Source organism: Pterocles gutturalis, unplaced genomic scaffold (genome assembly GCF_000699245.1).
Source record: "Pterocles gutturalis isolate BGI_N339 unplaced genomic scaffold, ASM69924v1 scaffold8862, whole genome shotgun sequence".
NCBI lineage: Eukaryota > Metazoa > Chordata > Aves > Pterocliformes > Pteroclidae > Pterocles > Pterocles gutturalis.
In genome coordinates this window covers 64,920-79,731 of record NW_010110211.1, presented here as the reverse complement: position 1 = coordinate 79,731, position 14,812 = coordinate 64,920, and the positions used below count along the sequence as shown (strand labels likewise).

General features: G+C 40.5%; 1 protein-coding gene across 1 annotated transcript in view; it reads left to right on the top strand.

Annotated features, from left to right (window-relative positions):
• Positions 1 to 620: 620 nt before the first annotated feature.
• Positions 621 to 14,812, top strand: part of VMP1 (vacuole membrane protein 1) — a 59,717-nt gene continuing 45,525 nt past the window's right edge. Inside the window, exons 1-4 of the mRNA XM_010073254.1 lie at positions 621 to 721; positions 2,998 to 3,133; positions 5,509 to 5,599; positions 7,781 to 7,891. Coding sequence (XP_010071556.1) covers positions 646 to 721; positions 2,998 to 3,133; positions 5,509 to 5,599; positions 7,781 to 7,891 — 414 coding nt within the window. The 5' untranslated portion in view covers positions 621 to 645. The remainder of the gene's footprint in view (positions 722 to 2,997; positions 3,134 to 5,508; positions 5,600 to 7,780; positions 7,892 to 14,812) is intronic.

Here is a 14,812-nt window from a genome sequence, read left to right as displayed (position 1 = left end):
GCTGATCTCACTAGAGAGGCTAAATGAGCAGAATGTACACTTTTCAGAAAAGCTTTCCTTCAGAGAGCTCTTTTCCATTGCAGAGTTTACTTTCTCTGGTTTAGAAATATTAGACTGTGCAAAACATAAGATGCAGTTCTGTATCTTAGTTACCATATTGAGAGCTGGTTTTTTTAGGCTGTGAGGTTTTTGAGGTCTACTTGCATGCTAACTACCTGGAAGCTTAGTGCCAGAACAGATGCTTTCTAATATGAGAATCAGATTTTAAGCACCTCTCTCTCAGGGTTGAACTGAGGTTTGCATGAAGCTCTGCTGCTTCTGGAGCCCAAACAGTGGGCTGATTAGTAGAAGGGATTGTTTAACAAGCTTTTGTTGAGCTGTTACAAGTGAGGGAGTTTTGTCATTTAAGTGAAAAATTTAGATTTATGTAGGTGGAAATGTTTTAATCTTTGTCATTGTGGGAATTAAATTACTTTCTCCTTTTTAATGGTGTAAGACAGGATAACTGAGTTGGATTTGGAGAACTGCTGGATGTTTGCCTGTATCCTTTGTGGAGTGAATGGAGTCTTGACAACCAGAAATGGAGACATTATGCTTTTTGATTTTATCCTGCTATTAGATCCCCATACGTGACTGATCTATGAAATGGCAGAGAATGGAACAGATTGTGACCAGAGACGCATAGGAATGATCAAAGAACAGCACAATGGAAACTTTACAGGTAGGTGAAAAATGACTTAACGTTCTCAGCTGGTCAGCTTGCTGTGTAAAATGGCCAGTGCGGTACTCAGAAGGGATTTATGTTGGTGCACTTCATGCCCAGATGATGCAGAGGGCCTCAGTGCATGAATCCATCTTGGAAACTTCAGTCATCTCTAAATCTGAACTCTTAGAGGATTTATGTATTGTAAAGCCACTGAACAGTTTTATACTGTGTATTTCCTTTCAGTTTTCTCTTTTACTCTTCTCTCCTTCTGAAGTTATTGTTCTGTAGTTCATATGTGTGTGAGCCCTGTAAAGCTGCCTTGGGTACCAACAGGGGCTGCAACAGGGCTGAGCAAAAAACCTAAACTGTGTTGGCAAATACGTGGCTGTAGAAGTCAGGCTGTACAGCCCCACCCTTTGGCACTAAAGTTAGTACTTGGTAATAAAAATCTGTTTTACTCTGGGTGAAATCCAGTTATTGGTCTCCCAATTTCTAGCTTTTCTGTTGACATTTAGCTTCACTATAATTTATCAATTATAAATGACTAACAAAGCAGTTAACTACTTCATCTCCTGCCTTACCTCTGTTTTCCCTACTGTTATGTCTGAAGTAGGCTCAGATTAATGTTTAGGACTCATGAAAAATAACCTGAGAACATTTCCTGAAGAGCCTTGTGTCACTGAATATCTGTGCTGTGTAGTACAGCATATAAACTGTAATAATTTTAATTGGTTTCCTGTCAGCATTGAATGTGCCAGTTCCATATTTAATTAGGTTTTGTAACCAAGTGATTTCTCAAGTTGTATGCAGTCTTACGCCATTGTCTTTTATGACCTTTACTAAAAACAAGGTCATAAAAAACAAGGTTGAAGCATTTTTATTAGACAGACTAAGTGAAAAAATTCTTGAAGCAATGAATGCAGCAAAATTTAAAGAGGATCTGTATGTGTATATGTATGGAACAAATCAAAGGCTTTTCCTTAAAGGCTTAAATAATTCTGTGGCTCTGAGGGAATGTGGATGTTATCTGGTATTTGCCATTGCAGGATTTCTGTTAGTTCATGTAAAGCAACTGATGCTTACAGGCAAAGAATGCAAAATTAAGTGGGCTATGTGACTAATGAGGTATGCCATTTCTATCTAAATATTAGCATCTGATAAGGCAGCATGTTTCAATTACTGGAATGAGACTGAAATAATACATCTTGAGTTGCAATATGCTGGGGATTCAGATTAGATCAATATTTTAAATGCAACAGCTTTTTACAAATTTAAAACATTAATATTATTGCAATGCTTTAAATGTATGCAAAACAGAGGACATATGTTTCGACTTTGTGTAGTAAGTGATGTTTAAACAAGCTTGGTGTCTGGATGCAAGAGTTATTTTTGTGTATTTTTTCCATTGTTTTGCAATATTATTTTTTCTCTTATTTCATAATTCATTTTCTTTAAAAGTTTAAAAATTATTACCACTCATTAGCTTGACGACTTTTGAACAAGTCATTCTCATCTAAAGAACAAGTAGAGTTTTTATTAATCTTGACTATATTGTAAGCACAAAATAACACATTTATTAGCGGAACCTTTCTTCTGTACTTGTGCGGTGGTGTACAGGGAGTGGTGTTGCAGCAGTGTTGAGCAGTGCTTTATAACCAAATCACCGCAGTTAAAAGAAACCAAATGTATAGTTTTGTGGTACAAAAGCAGGTCCTTTTCATGGGAGCACTTCCTGTCAGCTGGGCTCGTTTTGGAGACGCTGAACAGTGTGGCAAGGCTTACCGTAGCCTGCGGACCCTGACTGGGAGGGTAGATGCTATTATCCAGTTACATGGTGACTGAAGTGTGTGAAGAGCACATGTAATTCCATCTAGTTTGATTGGAGAAGTCTGAGAATAGCTTTGGAAGAGAACCAAATTCAAAAGTTCAAAGTGAAATGCGGTCTCTGTAGCGGGTGATAGATTCTCATTTGACCTGATGTATGAGCTGGTTTGTAACTAGTAGTGTAGCACCTTGCGTAAAGGCTAACAGATATGCCAGACTTTTGCACCCCAGGCCGATGAGATTCTTGAATAGTTGTCAGCTACATGGAGGAAAAAAAACACCTTATTTCCTTTGCTGGAGGTCAACTGATTTCTGGTGCCCTTGGAACAAATACTTTGTGATGAGTGGAAAAGATGACTGGGAGCTCACATTAACTTCCTAACAAAGAAAACAAAAAACTTTTTGGGTGGGCTAGAATCTGAACTGTCAGGCTGTACTTTTACATTTCTGTTGCTTTTCATTTGCAGATTCATCTTTTTTGAGTGAACGGAAACGAAGGGACAGAGAAGAGAGGTTGAATATTGTCCTCTGGAGACAACCGCTTGTTACCTTGCAGTATTTTTCCCTGGAAACTCTAATAACCTTGAAGGAATGGACCATAAAGTAAAGATAATTTCTTTAACTTCTTCTAAGCATTCTGGGGAAACCCATGCTCTGATTCAGTAGGTCATTCTGACATCTTGCTTTCCCTGGTGATTCACAACTTTAAATATGTTTCCTGAAAGAAGAATTTTATTTTTTGTACCTTAAAGGTGGCTACTGGAACGTACCACACTTCTGTGTACCCAGACCTTCTGTCTAAATTATAAAAGTGTAAATACAGTAAGGTGTCAGCGGAAGAACATTGCAAACTTCCTTTCTGGAGAGTTGACCATTCCAATTTGAAGGAGTGGGACAGTGTTTAGGGATCCTTAAGGCAAGAAATATTGTACTTATGACTGCAGTGCTAAGTACTGATCTATTAATGCATGTGTTAGTATCGCTGAATGATCTTCAAGTAGCTCAGCTAGGGCAGGGTTCAGGATTATGTGGGACTTGCAGGGATGTTTATGACGCTGCAAAGAGGACTTTGCTGCTAAGCTGCATCGTCTCTTTCACAGCAGGAAATGATTTGTTAAAGAACTTTAAGCATTATCTACGCATTGGATAAAATGGGCTTTTATTCCAGTTAGAAAATTTCCAAGTAGCAGTCCTAAAATCCCCTACTAATGCTGAAATGCCTGGCTATTTCTTAACACACTAGGCTTGAGAGGTTTTGGATTACCAAAAGGCAAACGTGAGTAAAACTGGCAACTGAAAAAGCCACAAGTAGCAGCCGTCTTAGTGCTTGTGTTTGTAACTGGAATCTCTTGTATTTGGGATTGAGTTTACAACCATTTTCCCAGTCAGAAGACAGTACCTGATATCACCTTGGGTGATCTGAGCTGTTGGACTGCTCCTTTGCAGAGTGAGCCGAGGTTGGTGATCATTGACCGGTGTGGGCTGGGTCTGAGGTGCTGATGCATAAGACCCACTGAGAGAAACTCCTGTTTTCCATTTTGATCTTCTAAAATTATTTGAATTAAAAATACTGGGTTTATGTAGTACGGTCTTAATCCTCTTTTACACACCAACCCCCCCTCCCCGCCCCGGAAAATCTAACCCCCAAACCTACTTATTTTACTATGTGCATTCTTTCAGCTATCAGTGGGAATTGTTTGTTTGAACTGTTTTATGGGGTCTTGCGTTAGCCATTTCTGACAACCTCCAAACATTTATTTAGACCAAGCAGAAATAACATTCTTACTTTAAGTTGACTATTACTTGGCTTCCTAGATGTCAAATTTTTGCTACAGATAGGGCTTACATCCTCTGTTGTGCAGCACATCTATGTTGTCCAGCACTAGCATGACAATATCTTTACAGAAAATAACACAAGACTGTTATAAACTGTTGAGACCTCAGATTGACTCTTCATGATATCCTGTGTCCCACTTGAGTAAATTGTGACTTAAATGATGACAATCACTTTAAAATCCAAATCTCATAGTAATATAAGCAGCACAAATTATTTTAAAATTAAAGGAAAGCGAGTGACTTTTTTTAGCTTGCTTAGTATGAAACATTTGTGACTGTTTTCCTGTGTTAGTCTCCTATTTCCATCTTTTTCTGTCTAAATAGATAAATTACATTCATAGTTTGCTGTTTCATGTCTGAGTTTAAGTGATGCTAGCACTTGCTTTTTTATATCGTCAGGTGACAGAATAGTAGTGTTTCCCAGAAAATAATAAATGTATTTGCTAATTTACTGTGTGACCACATACACATCAAGCAGAATGTGTAGGTAAAGCTAAAGAGGCTCAGAAATAATTGAGTATCTAATTACATTGGAAAATGCTTTTCTCCCCTTACTGCAGTAGCTTCCTAAGGCTTCATAATTAGCTAAATGTATTTTTAAACCTTGAGCTGTTACGAGAGGTATTAATTTCAACAGATCAGGGGAACTGAAATAGTGTAAAGATTTGTTCCTCTTAGTGTCACTGTGGTTCTGCCACCAGCACACAGTTTGAAATTAGCACTTTGTGTTCCACCCACAGCTCATCCCTTGCCCAGGGCTGGTGCGGTGCCTGCTTTGCACTTTGCTTAGCCATGGATGTTGTTGATGGCCCTGTGTTTGAGACTGTCTTGGCTGCAGAAGCTGAATATTTGTTTTCAGATTGTGTTTGTTTTCAGACAGTTACTTTGTTTTTCTTTATTTAAAAAAAAAAAAAAAAAGCATGACTGAACTTTGATCTCACTCGACAGTGAGATTTTTCCATAAAGAATGAAGGCTCCCCAGATATTTTCTTGGGAGGTTTCTGCTTTTATAAGAGCAAACTTTTCAGCTGCCATTGTCCCTGCTGACTATATCCATGCAGACCAAGTCTACAGGGATAACTAAGTTACTTTGAAATGCATGCTAAATTATGAAAAACCCTAATTGCCCTTTGTCTTTTAAGATTGTGGCATCGGCGAAGTATCTTGGTGTCTTTTTTACTGATGCTTGCAGTGCTTACAGCTACGTATTACATTGAAGGAGCACATCAACAGGTATGAGCTTTTCAAGTTACTTTCCGTAGTGACTAATACTTCCTGTCCCTGTGCTGAAGTGGATGGGGTCTTCATGAAATTGCAATGTATCTTTTGAACTCCTGCTTCCTAAGGATATTAATTTCTCATGTCATGGCTCCTCTCTGTGTGTGGATAAGTTGTGTTTTAGAGATGGGGAATGATCAGCTGTATTGTTTGATCTGTTCTGTTGCATCCATAGGTGTTCTGCTTTTCGTCTGTTCTGACTAAGCACACTTCTGATGCTGCAGCACCCCTTCACATCTGCCGTTAACAAGCTTTTAATAGTGGTGCGAGCTCTTGAGATATAATGTTAAACTAAGTCGTGACAGAAATGTGTGGTTCCCAAGAAAAGTTTCTTCTGCATCTATGGAAGGGTCTCCTGACCCCTACCCCATGCTAGGATAGGCATATATCTAGATAGAAGATGGTTTCATGGTTCAAATCTGGTTCTATGATGCTTCTCATACCCCCATTGTTTTAAAAAGCTTGTTTAAAAACTTTTTTGTGCTTTACATGAAGACTGATGCTTTTGCATCACTTGAAGTGTAAGCCATTGCTTAAGCATAAGGTGATGGTGGTGTTTACACCTTTCCCCTCCCCATTCCTCCTTGAGTTTCAGATTTTCCCTGAGGGCCGGGAGCGCTTTTAAACCCTGCAGAGCGTTTTCTTCTGCACCTGAATCATCTTACTGCTCTGACTCTGAAATCAGCAGGTTCCCAGTTTTGGAGAACGTACATCCATAGTGCTATGGCGTGTCACTGGCTGCCTGCGGGACACGCGGGTCTGGAACAGGAGTCCTGGCTTCCCAGGACGGGTCTTGAAATGCAGTGAAATGAATTGCTTCAGCTCGTCGTGTTCTCGCTCGCTCGGTCCCGTGACTGAGACCTCAGCACTCACGCGCAGAGCATGTTGGTAGATGGTCAAGCGGTGGCCCGTTGCTGATGGACAAATACCTGCTTCATTAACAACTGCCCTGGTTGGTGGCCTTGTCAGCGTGAAGGCCAGAGCTTGACGCAGTCAACGTTTGCCACTAGATGGCTCTTGCAAACTGGTGTTGAGGGACATGGCCCTGAGCGGGCTGCTGGGCCTCGCTGCGCCAGGGCCTGGCAGAGCCGCACTGCTCGAGGGGTTTCCTTCAGCCTCTGGGACTGGCGAGGGGAGTGGGACCTGCGGGGTCCAGCCAGTGCTCGGAGCTCTCCGTTCTGGGGGGTCTCAGCTGTATCTGTCCATCTCCTTTCAGAGCTCCTTCCCTAAAGTCCACGTCCTGCAGTGCCTCCACCTATCTCTGGATACCATCAATGTCTACTCGAATATCAGCCACTTTCTTCCAAAAGTGTGCTCAGAATGGTGAAGTAAATTTGTGGTTTTCACTTGCCATTTTCAGGATTTTTTTTTTTTGTTACACCCTGACAAGTTGGAGCCTGGTTGAGACTAGTAATGTGGTTTTCACTTGCCATTTTCAGGATTTATTTTTTTTTTTGTTACACCCTGCCAAGTTGGAGCCTGGTTGAGACTTCATCTTGGTGCTTTTGGTCTGTGGATGGTATGAAACAGCTTCTCTTCTTGGGGCTGTGGTACAGACCCAGTGATGGCCTGGCTCATCTTGGTATTGCCCTTGTGGCGGTGGGAGGGAGATATGCTTCCCATTTCTCCAGTGTACCCAGAATTTGCTGTGGCTTTCCTATATCCTCTCATTTGTGTGTCCAACACACAACCAGCATTTTAATCTTTTCTTAAAAGTAACAAACCTGGTTATTCACTGGTCCAAGATAAGACATTCAGCAGAGTAACTGAGGGTGCAGCTAATTCTATTCCTTCACTTAATCTGAGCTGTCTGCTCGCTGCTTGGGCTCCAGTGGACACTGTCTGGGGTGTGCTGCTCACTGCTCACACATCGTGTGCCTATTCTGCATTTCAACCCCCTACTATTTTTCATGTCTCCTTGGAAACTTGCTGATTGTTGGCGTGTGGGCCTTTCTTTTAATTGTGCTGTTTCCTGTACATGTCTGTGCTGTAATGGTAATAAATTGCAAATAGAAGTATCTAGGATTCTGTTTCAGTTATTGTAATCCAGATAACTGTCTGCGTTAGTTGGTAGCTTTAACTTTCTTCCCTAAGAGAATTCTTTATTTTTTCTCTTTTGTGACTTTTCTTTTTCAGTATGTGCGGTATATGGAGAAAAAGTTCTTCTGGTGTGCCTACTGGGTAGGATTAGGCATTCTGTCCTCTGTTGGACTTGGCACGGGTCTCCACACCTTTCTGCTCTATTTGGTAAGCGTATTTCCATGCTGTGTTCTTTCTGAATTGGGTATTTTCATTGTTGTATGTTTTTAAATCTGTGAATAAAGAAGATTCCATAAGTCCTGAAGGAAAATTAATACTTAGTGTAATGCTTCTGTGCTTTAATGACTGCAATTCATGTTCTATACCTTGTTTTGTAGTTCATATGCTATATGTTTGTTGAACTATAGATATTAGCCTGCTGTTAATCTTCACTTTGAAACAATGAGTCAAAATCTGCAAGCTCTGTCTTCTAATTTAAATGAAACATTTTCTAGTGTGTGCAGTTCAAATGTTTCCATTTAAAATTTTTCAGCATGTTCTTTTAGTAGCTTAATGATAATTTTTCTAGCTGAAACCACTGAAATAGGCAGCTATGTTAAAGTTCAGTCTGTATTAGCTTTGCTTTAAAAATGATAGCAGAAAAAACGTTTGTCTACAAAGGTAAAATAATTTCTGTTGTGAAAATTTGCATGGTGTTGTTTATCTCAACTTAGCTAGGAAAGTTAGGGAAATGTTTGGGTGTGTTTTGCTTTTGGCCATTGGATTAGTTCCTTGTTTATGAAACCACTGTCCTGTATTTAAGAAAAGGATTTATGGCCACAAAATAATTAAAACCAGTTTATGCAACAAATGTCATCTTGTATTTGGAACAATTACAGATGTTTACTTTCAGAACTGCTTTAATCATTAACAATAACACAGAAAACACTACAAGAAACAAGAAACTCGTGCTTTTCTGCACAGCAGGGCAGTGCCTGCTAGATCGAATGGCATCTGTACGGGCTGCATTTGCAGTAGGCTTTGACTCTTAGTGTAGCTTCTTTCCTGAAGACTGCAGAGGCAGAAAGTACAGGAGGAAGGAAACTATTGCTAAACAGAAACAAGTTTATGCGTGCGTAGCCTTCTGGACAAAAATATTGCTGTCAGTCTAAATGATTGGAAATGGAAATTCAGTAAAGCCAATGAACACGGTGTCTAAACATTTTTATGTAACACTGGGTAGTGCTTAGACAGCAGTGAGCTGACAACGTTACAGATCTTTCTGACTTGCGGGGATGATGCTGTTTGTAGCTTAGGGACAGTAAGACCTTTGGGCTGGACAGAGGGAGAATCAATCAAAATCATTGCTCCCAAACAGAGGTGCTCTGCCTCGCTCAAGAGGCAAACCAGCATCGAGTGATGTGTGAGGTGGAGTTAAACTCAGAAACTTGGCTGCCTTTGGGTTCTCTGCCAGCCTATGGAGGGAGGGAAAATGCAGCAGGATGGAATTCAGCAGGACAGAGAGGAAGGGGAAGGAAAGCAGTTCCAGGTTTGCTGCAGAAAGCAGTTGGTCATTATTTAAATCAGCAAATAGGAAACAGTTTAAATTATATATTATAAACTTATTCTGCTTTTTATGCATTTTCTGAAGTTGACTCTCACTGGTTGATAGCCTAAAATTTCCTCTAACCAAAGATTTAATATATTTAGAGATTCTCTTTGAAGCAGTTTGGAGAGCTTATCATATAGTTCCTATTTTTAATTTTTACCCATGTTGTGTCAGAAATCTAGTAAATAAGAAATGGTGTGCAGCATCTCTAAAAGCAGGTAGTGTTACATTGCTGTACGTTGATCTGACACAGGGGAGCAAGAGTGCTGTCATTTTTTATTTTTGTCACATAAAGAAGTCTTCATAAGTCAGCACCACTTTTTTTTTTTTTCTAAAAGAAGGTGAAATGAATTGACCTTTCTTTACCTCTGTTTAAAAATACAGATGTTTAAATAGTTCTAAATTTCGTAACGTATCGCTTAAGTTTTCCTGTAGGGTATGCGAACCTAGTGGATATATTTAGGCCATGACCTGCGCTGACATTAACCTAACATATACACAAAATATAACTTCTCTGTTGGCTTATGAGTCTAACTTATGGTGGGTGCGTAGGAGGTGAACAGCCTTCCAAAGGTTACAGGGAGGTGTATTGCCTAGGAAAAGAAATGTAGTTTAATATTGTTAGCAAAGGGATTTGGAATGTAAGAGGGAAGGTTTCACATAACTTTGTTAGGAGGAGAAAAATAGACAAAATCGATTGGACTGCATCATTAGAAGGTGGTTATAGAATAAAATGCAGTAAATCTGTACTGTCGACATCTATAGGTGCAACACTACAGGAGAAATACTTGTTTCCTTTAAATATGTAAGGCAGATAAGTGTGCTTCTGTTACAGTGAGGGAATTCCATAAAGGCCGTGAGTGTAGGAAGAAAGAGAAGCAAAGATTCGTTTTCCTCTCTTCTCCCGTGCAAGATGTAGTGATTAGCATGGACTGTACATTCAGGTCGGTTAACACTCACTGGGCACTAGGGCTTGTCTGAACCCTGAATGTTTTGTAACTCGGTGGCGTGTATGTTGCCTTGTAGTCACTAGATGGCAGTGGGAGTGTAAGAACCCAACTTCATTGCCCTAACACTGTGTTGCCATTTTAAGTACCTGAACTGTTAATATTCTTGTCAATACACCTACATCAGCAACATCTATATGCTGTCATGTCGTAATACACTGCTTAATATCTCCGCAGTTTGAGCCTACACCTTGTGTGAAAGGGGACACAGAGTACTGACTTAAGACTGTTGGTGCAACTTTAAAGGGTAAATTATTTCAGAATAGTATTCTGGATTTAACCTATCTGGAAACAATGCAATTCAGAGCTCCAGCTTTCCAAAGGAGAAGTTTTAAACTAATTTGCTTTGTTAGTTGTGCACCAGTTGCCGCTAGAAGTAGAAATGTGATGGGTTAAGTGGGGTTAAAACTTATTCTTCCATTGATTCAAAGAAATGAAAAGTTACAAAACAGCAAATCCTCTTCTGCTTTAGTGCCTGTTTGCTGGCGATAGAGAATAGACTCAGTAAGTGTTTTAAAATTGCTTTTAATTAATTGCTCATTTTATATCTGTATGTACAGCGAGGTTGTTGGGAATGCAATTACATGCTTAGAGAACAATGCTCGTGGGCCCACCCATGTGCTGCTGAGCTCTTCTCTTGTTGATGCTTGCAGCATTGTCTCTGCCATTAAGGGCCAACGGGGAGGAATTACTGGCATGTAGGCACCTGTTCAGACAGTGTGCCTGAACTATTTCAGCTGTGACACAGGTGCATCTTCTTTAAATATAGCCCTCCACTTAGTGCATGCAAGTATTTTCATATCAAACTGTTCACAAGCACAGGCTGTTAGCTGGGCAAATCACAGAAGCAGTGATGCAATAGAAGCAGCATACGAGTGACTCTGGATGTTTAACCCTGGCCTGGTTAGCTGTTTTGCCAGGGTTGAAAACTGTAATTCATCTGGATTCTTCAGAGCATCTCTCACCAGCTGCTTTTTGGAGCAGCATAAATTCTAGAGCCAGGAGAGATCCTGGGGTTTGCTGAGAAGAGAGCTCTTGGAAACAGTTTGCTTGATGTAGATTTTAAAATCTAAAGCAGTCTCAGTTTGGGGGAAAGTTACTGCTGCTGGTTAATATCAGTTCACATCTGGTTGGGATTTTATTGGTCACCAGCATATTCTTGCTGCATACATCTCGGTGTTGGAGGGAGAGGTCAATTTTGTTAGTTTGATAATAGGCTTTATATTGCTATTTCTGCAATTCAGGAACTTCCTGTATATTATAAAGGGTCTGAACATTGATGTATTGGTTTCTAGTTTAATGCTGCTTCCTTAGTTGTAGCTAGCAGTAAATGTAAGAGTTGACAAGGTTTTTTGGGAAACGATTCTCGCGCTGCAAATTGGCACTGAGCTAAGGGCTGGCACGGAGAAGATCGTCAATGCAGAAATAGGGAAGCAGGACGCTTTTTAAGAATCCTTTTTATTCTGACACTTTCAAAACAAGTCTGCTGGCTTATTTTCCCAAAGTCCATTAAAGTTTTTTCACAATTCTTTAAAAACAGCACTTTAAAAATAGTAATCGTAATGTGGTTCTGTAGGAAATAAAACTACTATGATTAACGACTCTAAATACTGTTTTTAGCAGCACACAGCTTTTTTTTTCTTAGTCCTGAGATATTTTCTCTTCTGTTGGTGGTATATTAAAATATAAATGGCATGAATCACCTAATTACCAAAAGAAGATGACTGAGGGTAACTCGTCAGGATTTTCTTGGGTTTGTATATCTTGGAGAGGTCTCTTTGCTGCTGCAAAATGAAGTGAATGAGCTGTTGGAGGGCGGTGGGCAGCGGGCTCCAGCGGAGCAGGGGACACTAGGTGGAGCGCGTGGTTGGGACCGCGCTGCCATTGCCATCTTCACGCAAGGCTCTGCCTCGTGATTTGGTTTCAGTTCAGCTCTGGCAAATGGATTGCAAAAGATGCGTCCGAGGCAAACAAAATCAGCTCAGAATTAATGCCTATCAGAAAGTCTGTAGTGGTGGGGGACGAATGGAGGAGAATTCCTTATGGGTCAAAAGTGCTGCGTGAGCTTTGGCTGTTTGCATTTGTTTGTGTTTTTTGTTTCTTAAATATGGATCTCTGCTTGCTTGCTGATAGAGCCAAGTGGAGCAACTGCTGCAAAGGTTTTTGCTGGTGGCCGGGCGGTGGACTAGCACAAACAGGAAACATGAGGTACAATAGGAATGTTTTGTGCCTGGAGGTCACACAAGAGTTCGAATTTTTTTCAGAACTGTAATATGTGGGTTTGTCCCTTAATTCTTACGGGGATGTTCTATAGCAGAGTGGAAGAGAGCACGGCAATAATTTCAGGCCATGAAAAAGAACAGAAAACTGACTTTAAATAGAAGTTGAAAAAGCAGTGTCCTTATAGTGCTGGCTTTAGAGAGACGGTTTGGGTTTATCTGCGCTTGGGGATTCAATGTCTCACTTTTGTTCTGAATTGGTTCCAGGGTTTGGCTTTGGTGAGGGGTCACATTCTGGCCTCCTGGAAGTGTGATAGTTTGAAGCTGAAATGAGTCGTGTTTTGGCCCTATCTGGACTGATTTAGGTTAGAATCTGAAGATTTAAAATCCAGATACCTTGTGCAATAATGAGCCCATTAGCCACCACAAAAAAACAAAAAAAACAAAAAAAACAAAAAAACTGTTGGTGTAAATAATTAAACAAACAAATGAAAACCCATTTTCCTGCCAGGATTACTGAAAACTTCTTAAAATCAAACTTAATTCCTTTTAATTATCTGTTTCCAGGAGCTGAGCTTGTAAGGAGACTCATGATAAAATTAAAGTTTGGAAAATAAAAGCTCGCGAAACAGCGCTTACTCCACTTTTATGAAGTAGACAGAATAATTTGGAAATCCACAGAACTTATTCTAATTTTTTTTTCTCCATTTATTTACTTGTGACTTTAATACAGGAGTGTTTTCATAGTGATTGTCAGCTTCAGGAGAAGTTTTGCACTTTCCATGTGGATTGTTCAAAACTAGTGTGAGTAACCCAGAAAACTGTGGGTTCTGTGAGTCAAGAAAAAAGTGGGAAACAAAAGCTGAGCTGCCTCAGCCAGGTGGGAGGGCACAGCAGTGCTCTCCTTCCCAGCGCTGAATTATTTTTGTTAAGTGAGGTGTTCCTTTTCAGTCCATACTGTTCTTCAATTCACATGTCAACTTCCAAGCCTAAAACAAATGAAATAAAAAATGGTTCTGTCTAATATCTGTGCTCAGATTACTGCGATTGATTCATGAAGGTAGTTGAAAGAAAAATACATGGTGGGTGCAGAAGACAGAAATTAATTCTAAAGTAAGTTCAGATGGATCCTGTTTGTGTGACGGTTGTTTGTGACTCTTACTCTGTCATTTGTTTCCTTCATGCCTTTAAACCTACTTCCTCCAGCTGTCCTGAGCTTTTTACAATGAACTAAAACATCCTGGAATACTTGAATCAACATATAACTTAAAAAAATATATATCTTTTTGCTAACCATTTTCTTGATGTGAACTCCTGCTTACAGCTCAGATGGGCTCTGTTCTGCTGGAAACTGCAGCATTGATATTAACGCACTGGTGAACTGGAAGGATCCAGTGACTTCAACTGGACACAGCTGCCAGATTAGTTGTGTAACCTGGGTGTTTCTTAAATGCATTTAAAAAATCTGAGATTAAAAATGATATTTTCAAGGGGAAGAATGTTCATTTGGAGTCTTAGTCCCTCTGAGTTGTTTTTTGTGTCAGATACCGATCGATAGATACCTGCAGAGAATAAAAACCAGCGCCTCTGGTTTAGATTATGCTGTGGAAGAACAACCCCTTCAACTGCCACAGCTCAGTCTGAGAGATCGCGGCCTGAGCCCCAAGCCCCCAGTCTGGTTCATTGACGTGAGTTGAAACCAATAGTGGTTTAAGTTGTGCTGGGTGCAAGCCTGGCAACTGCCGAGCAGACGCTGCTAGTCCCACCGTCCTGCTCCGAGGGTGGTAACCTCTGGCGTCGGGGCTGGTGGAACAGCTGGAAGCAATAACCTCCCATATTGCCCCACCATGAATTGCTGGACGTCATGAGTCAGAGCCCGAAACGGTGTGACTGCGAGTTCCATATATGGCCTCCAGTGCTGCTGGAAGGGGTGTACGTCAGAGTCTGGACAGTTTATCTAAAGCTGGAACTGTGGCAATAAACAGCTCATGTGAAGCGCCTCCATCTGTGTGGGATTAGCTACTGTACTTGGGACTTTTCAGAAGTCTGCAAAATATTGGTGTCATATTAATATTTAAGCTATATTGAGCGTCTTGGCCAGCCATAGTGATTGGAACTTGCACCAAGCTGAGGAGTTAGATGACTGGGACACCATTTTCTTCCTTTTGAAGGTTGATGGACTTTACCTTTTGGATGCTGACGCCTTGTTTTTGTTATCTGGTCTTGACCTCCTTGTCACTGGTTCTGCGTCTCGTAACTCTGCTGGAGGTCACATTATGCTGTCTCCTCATTTGCTCCCTTGGAATCTCTGATT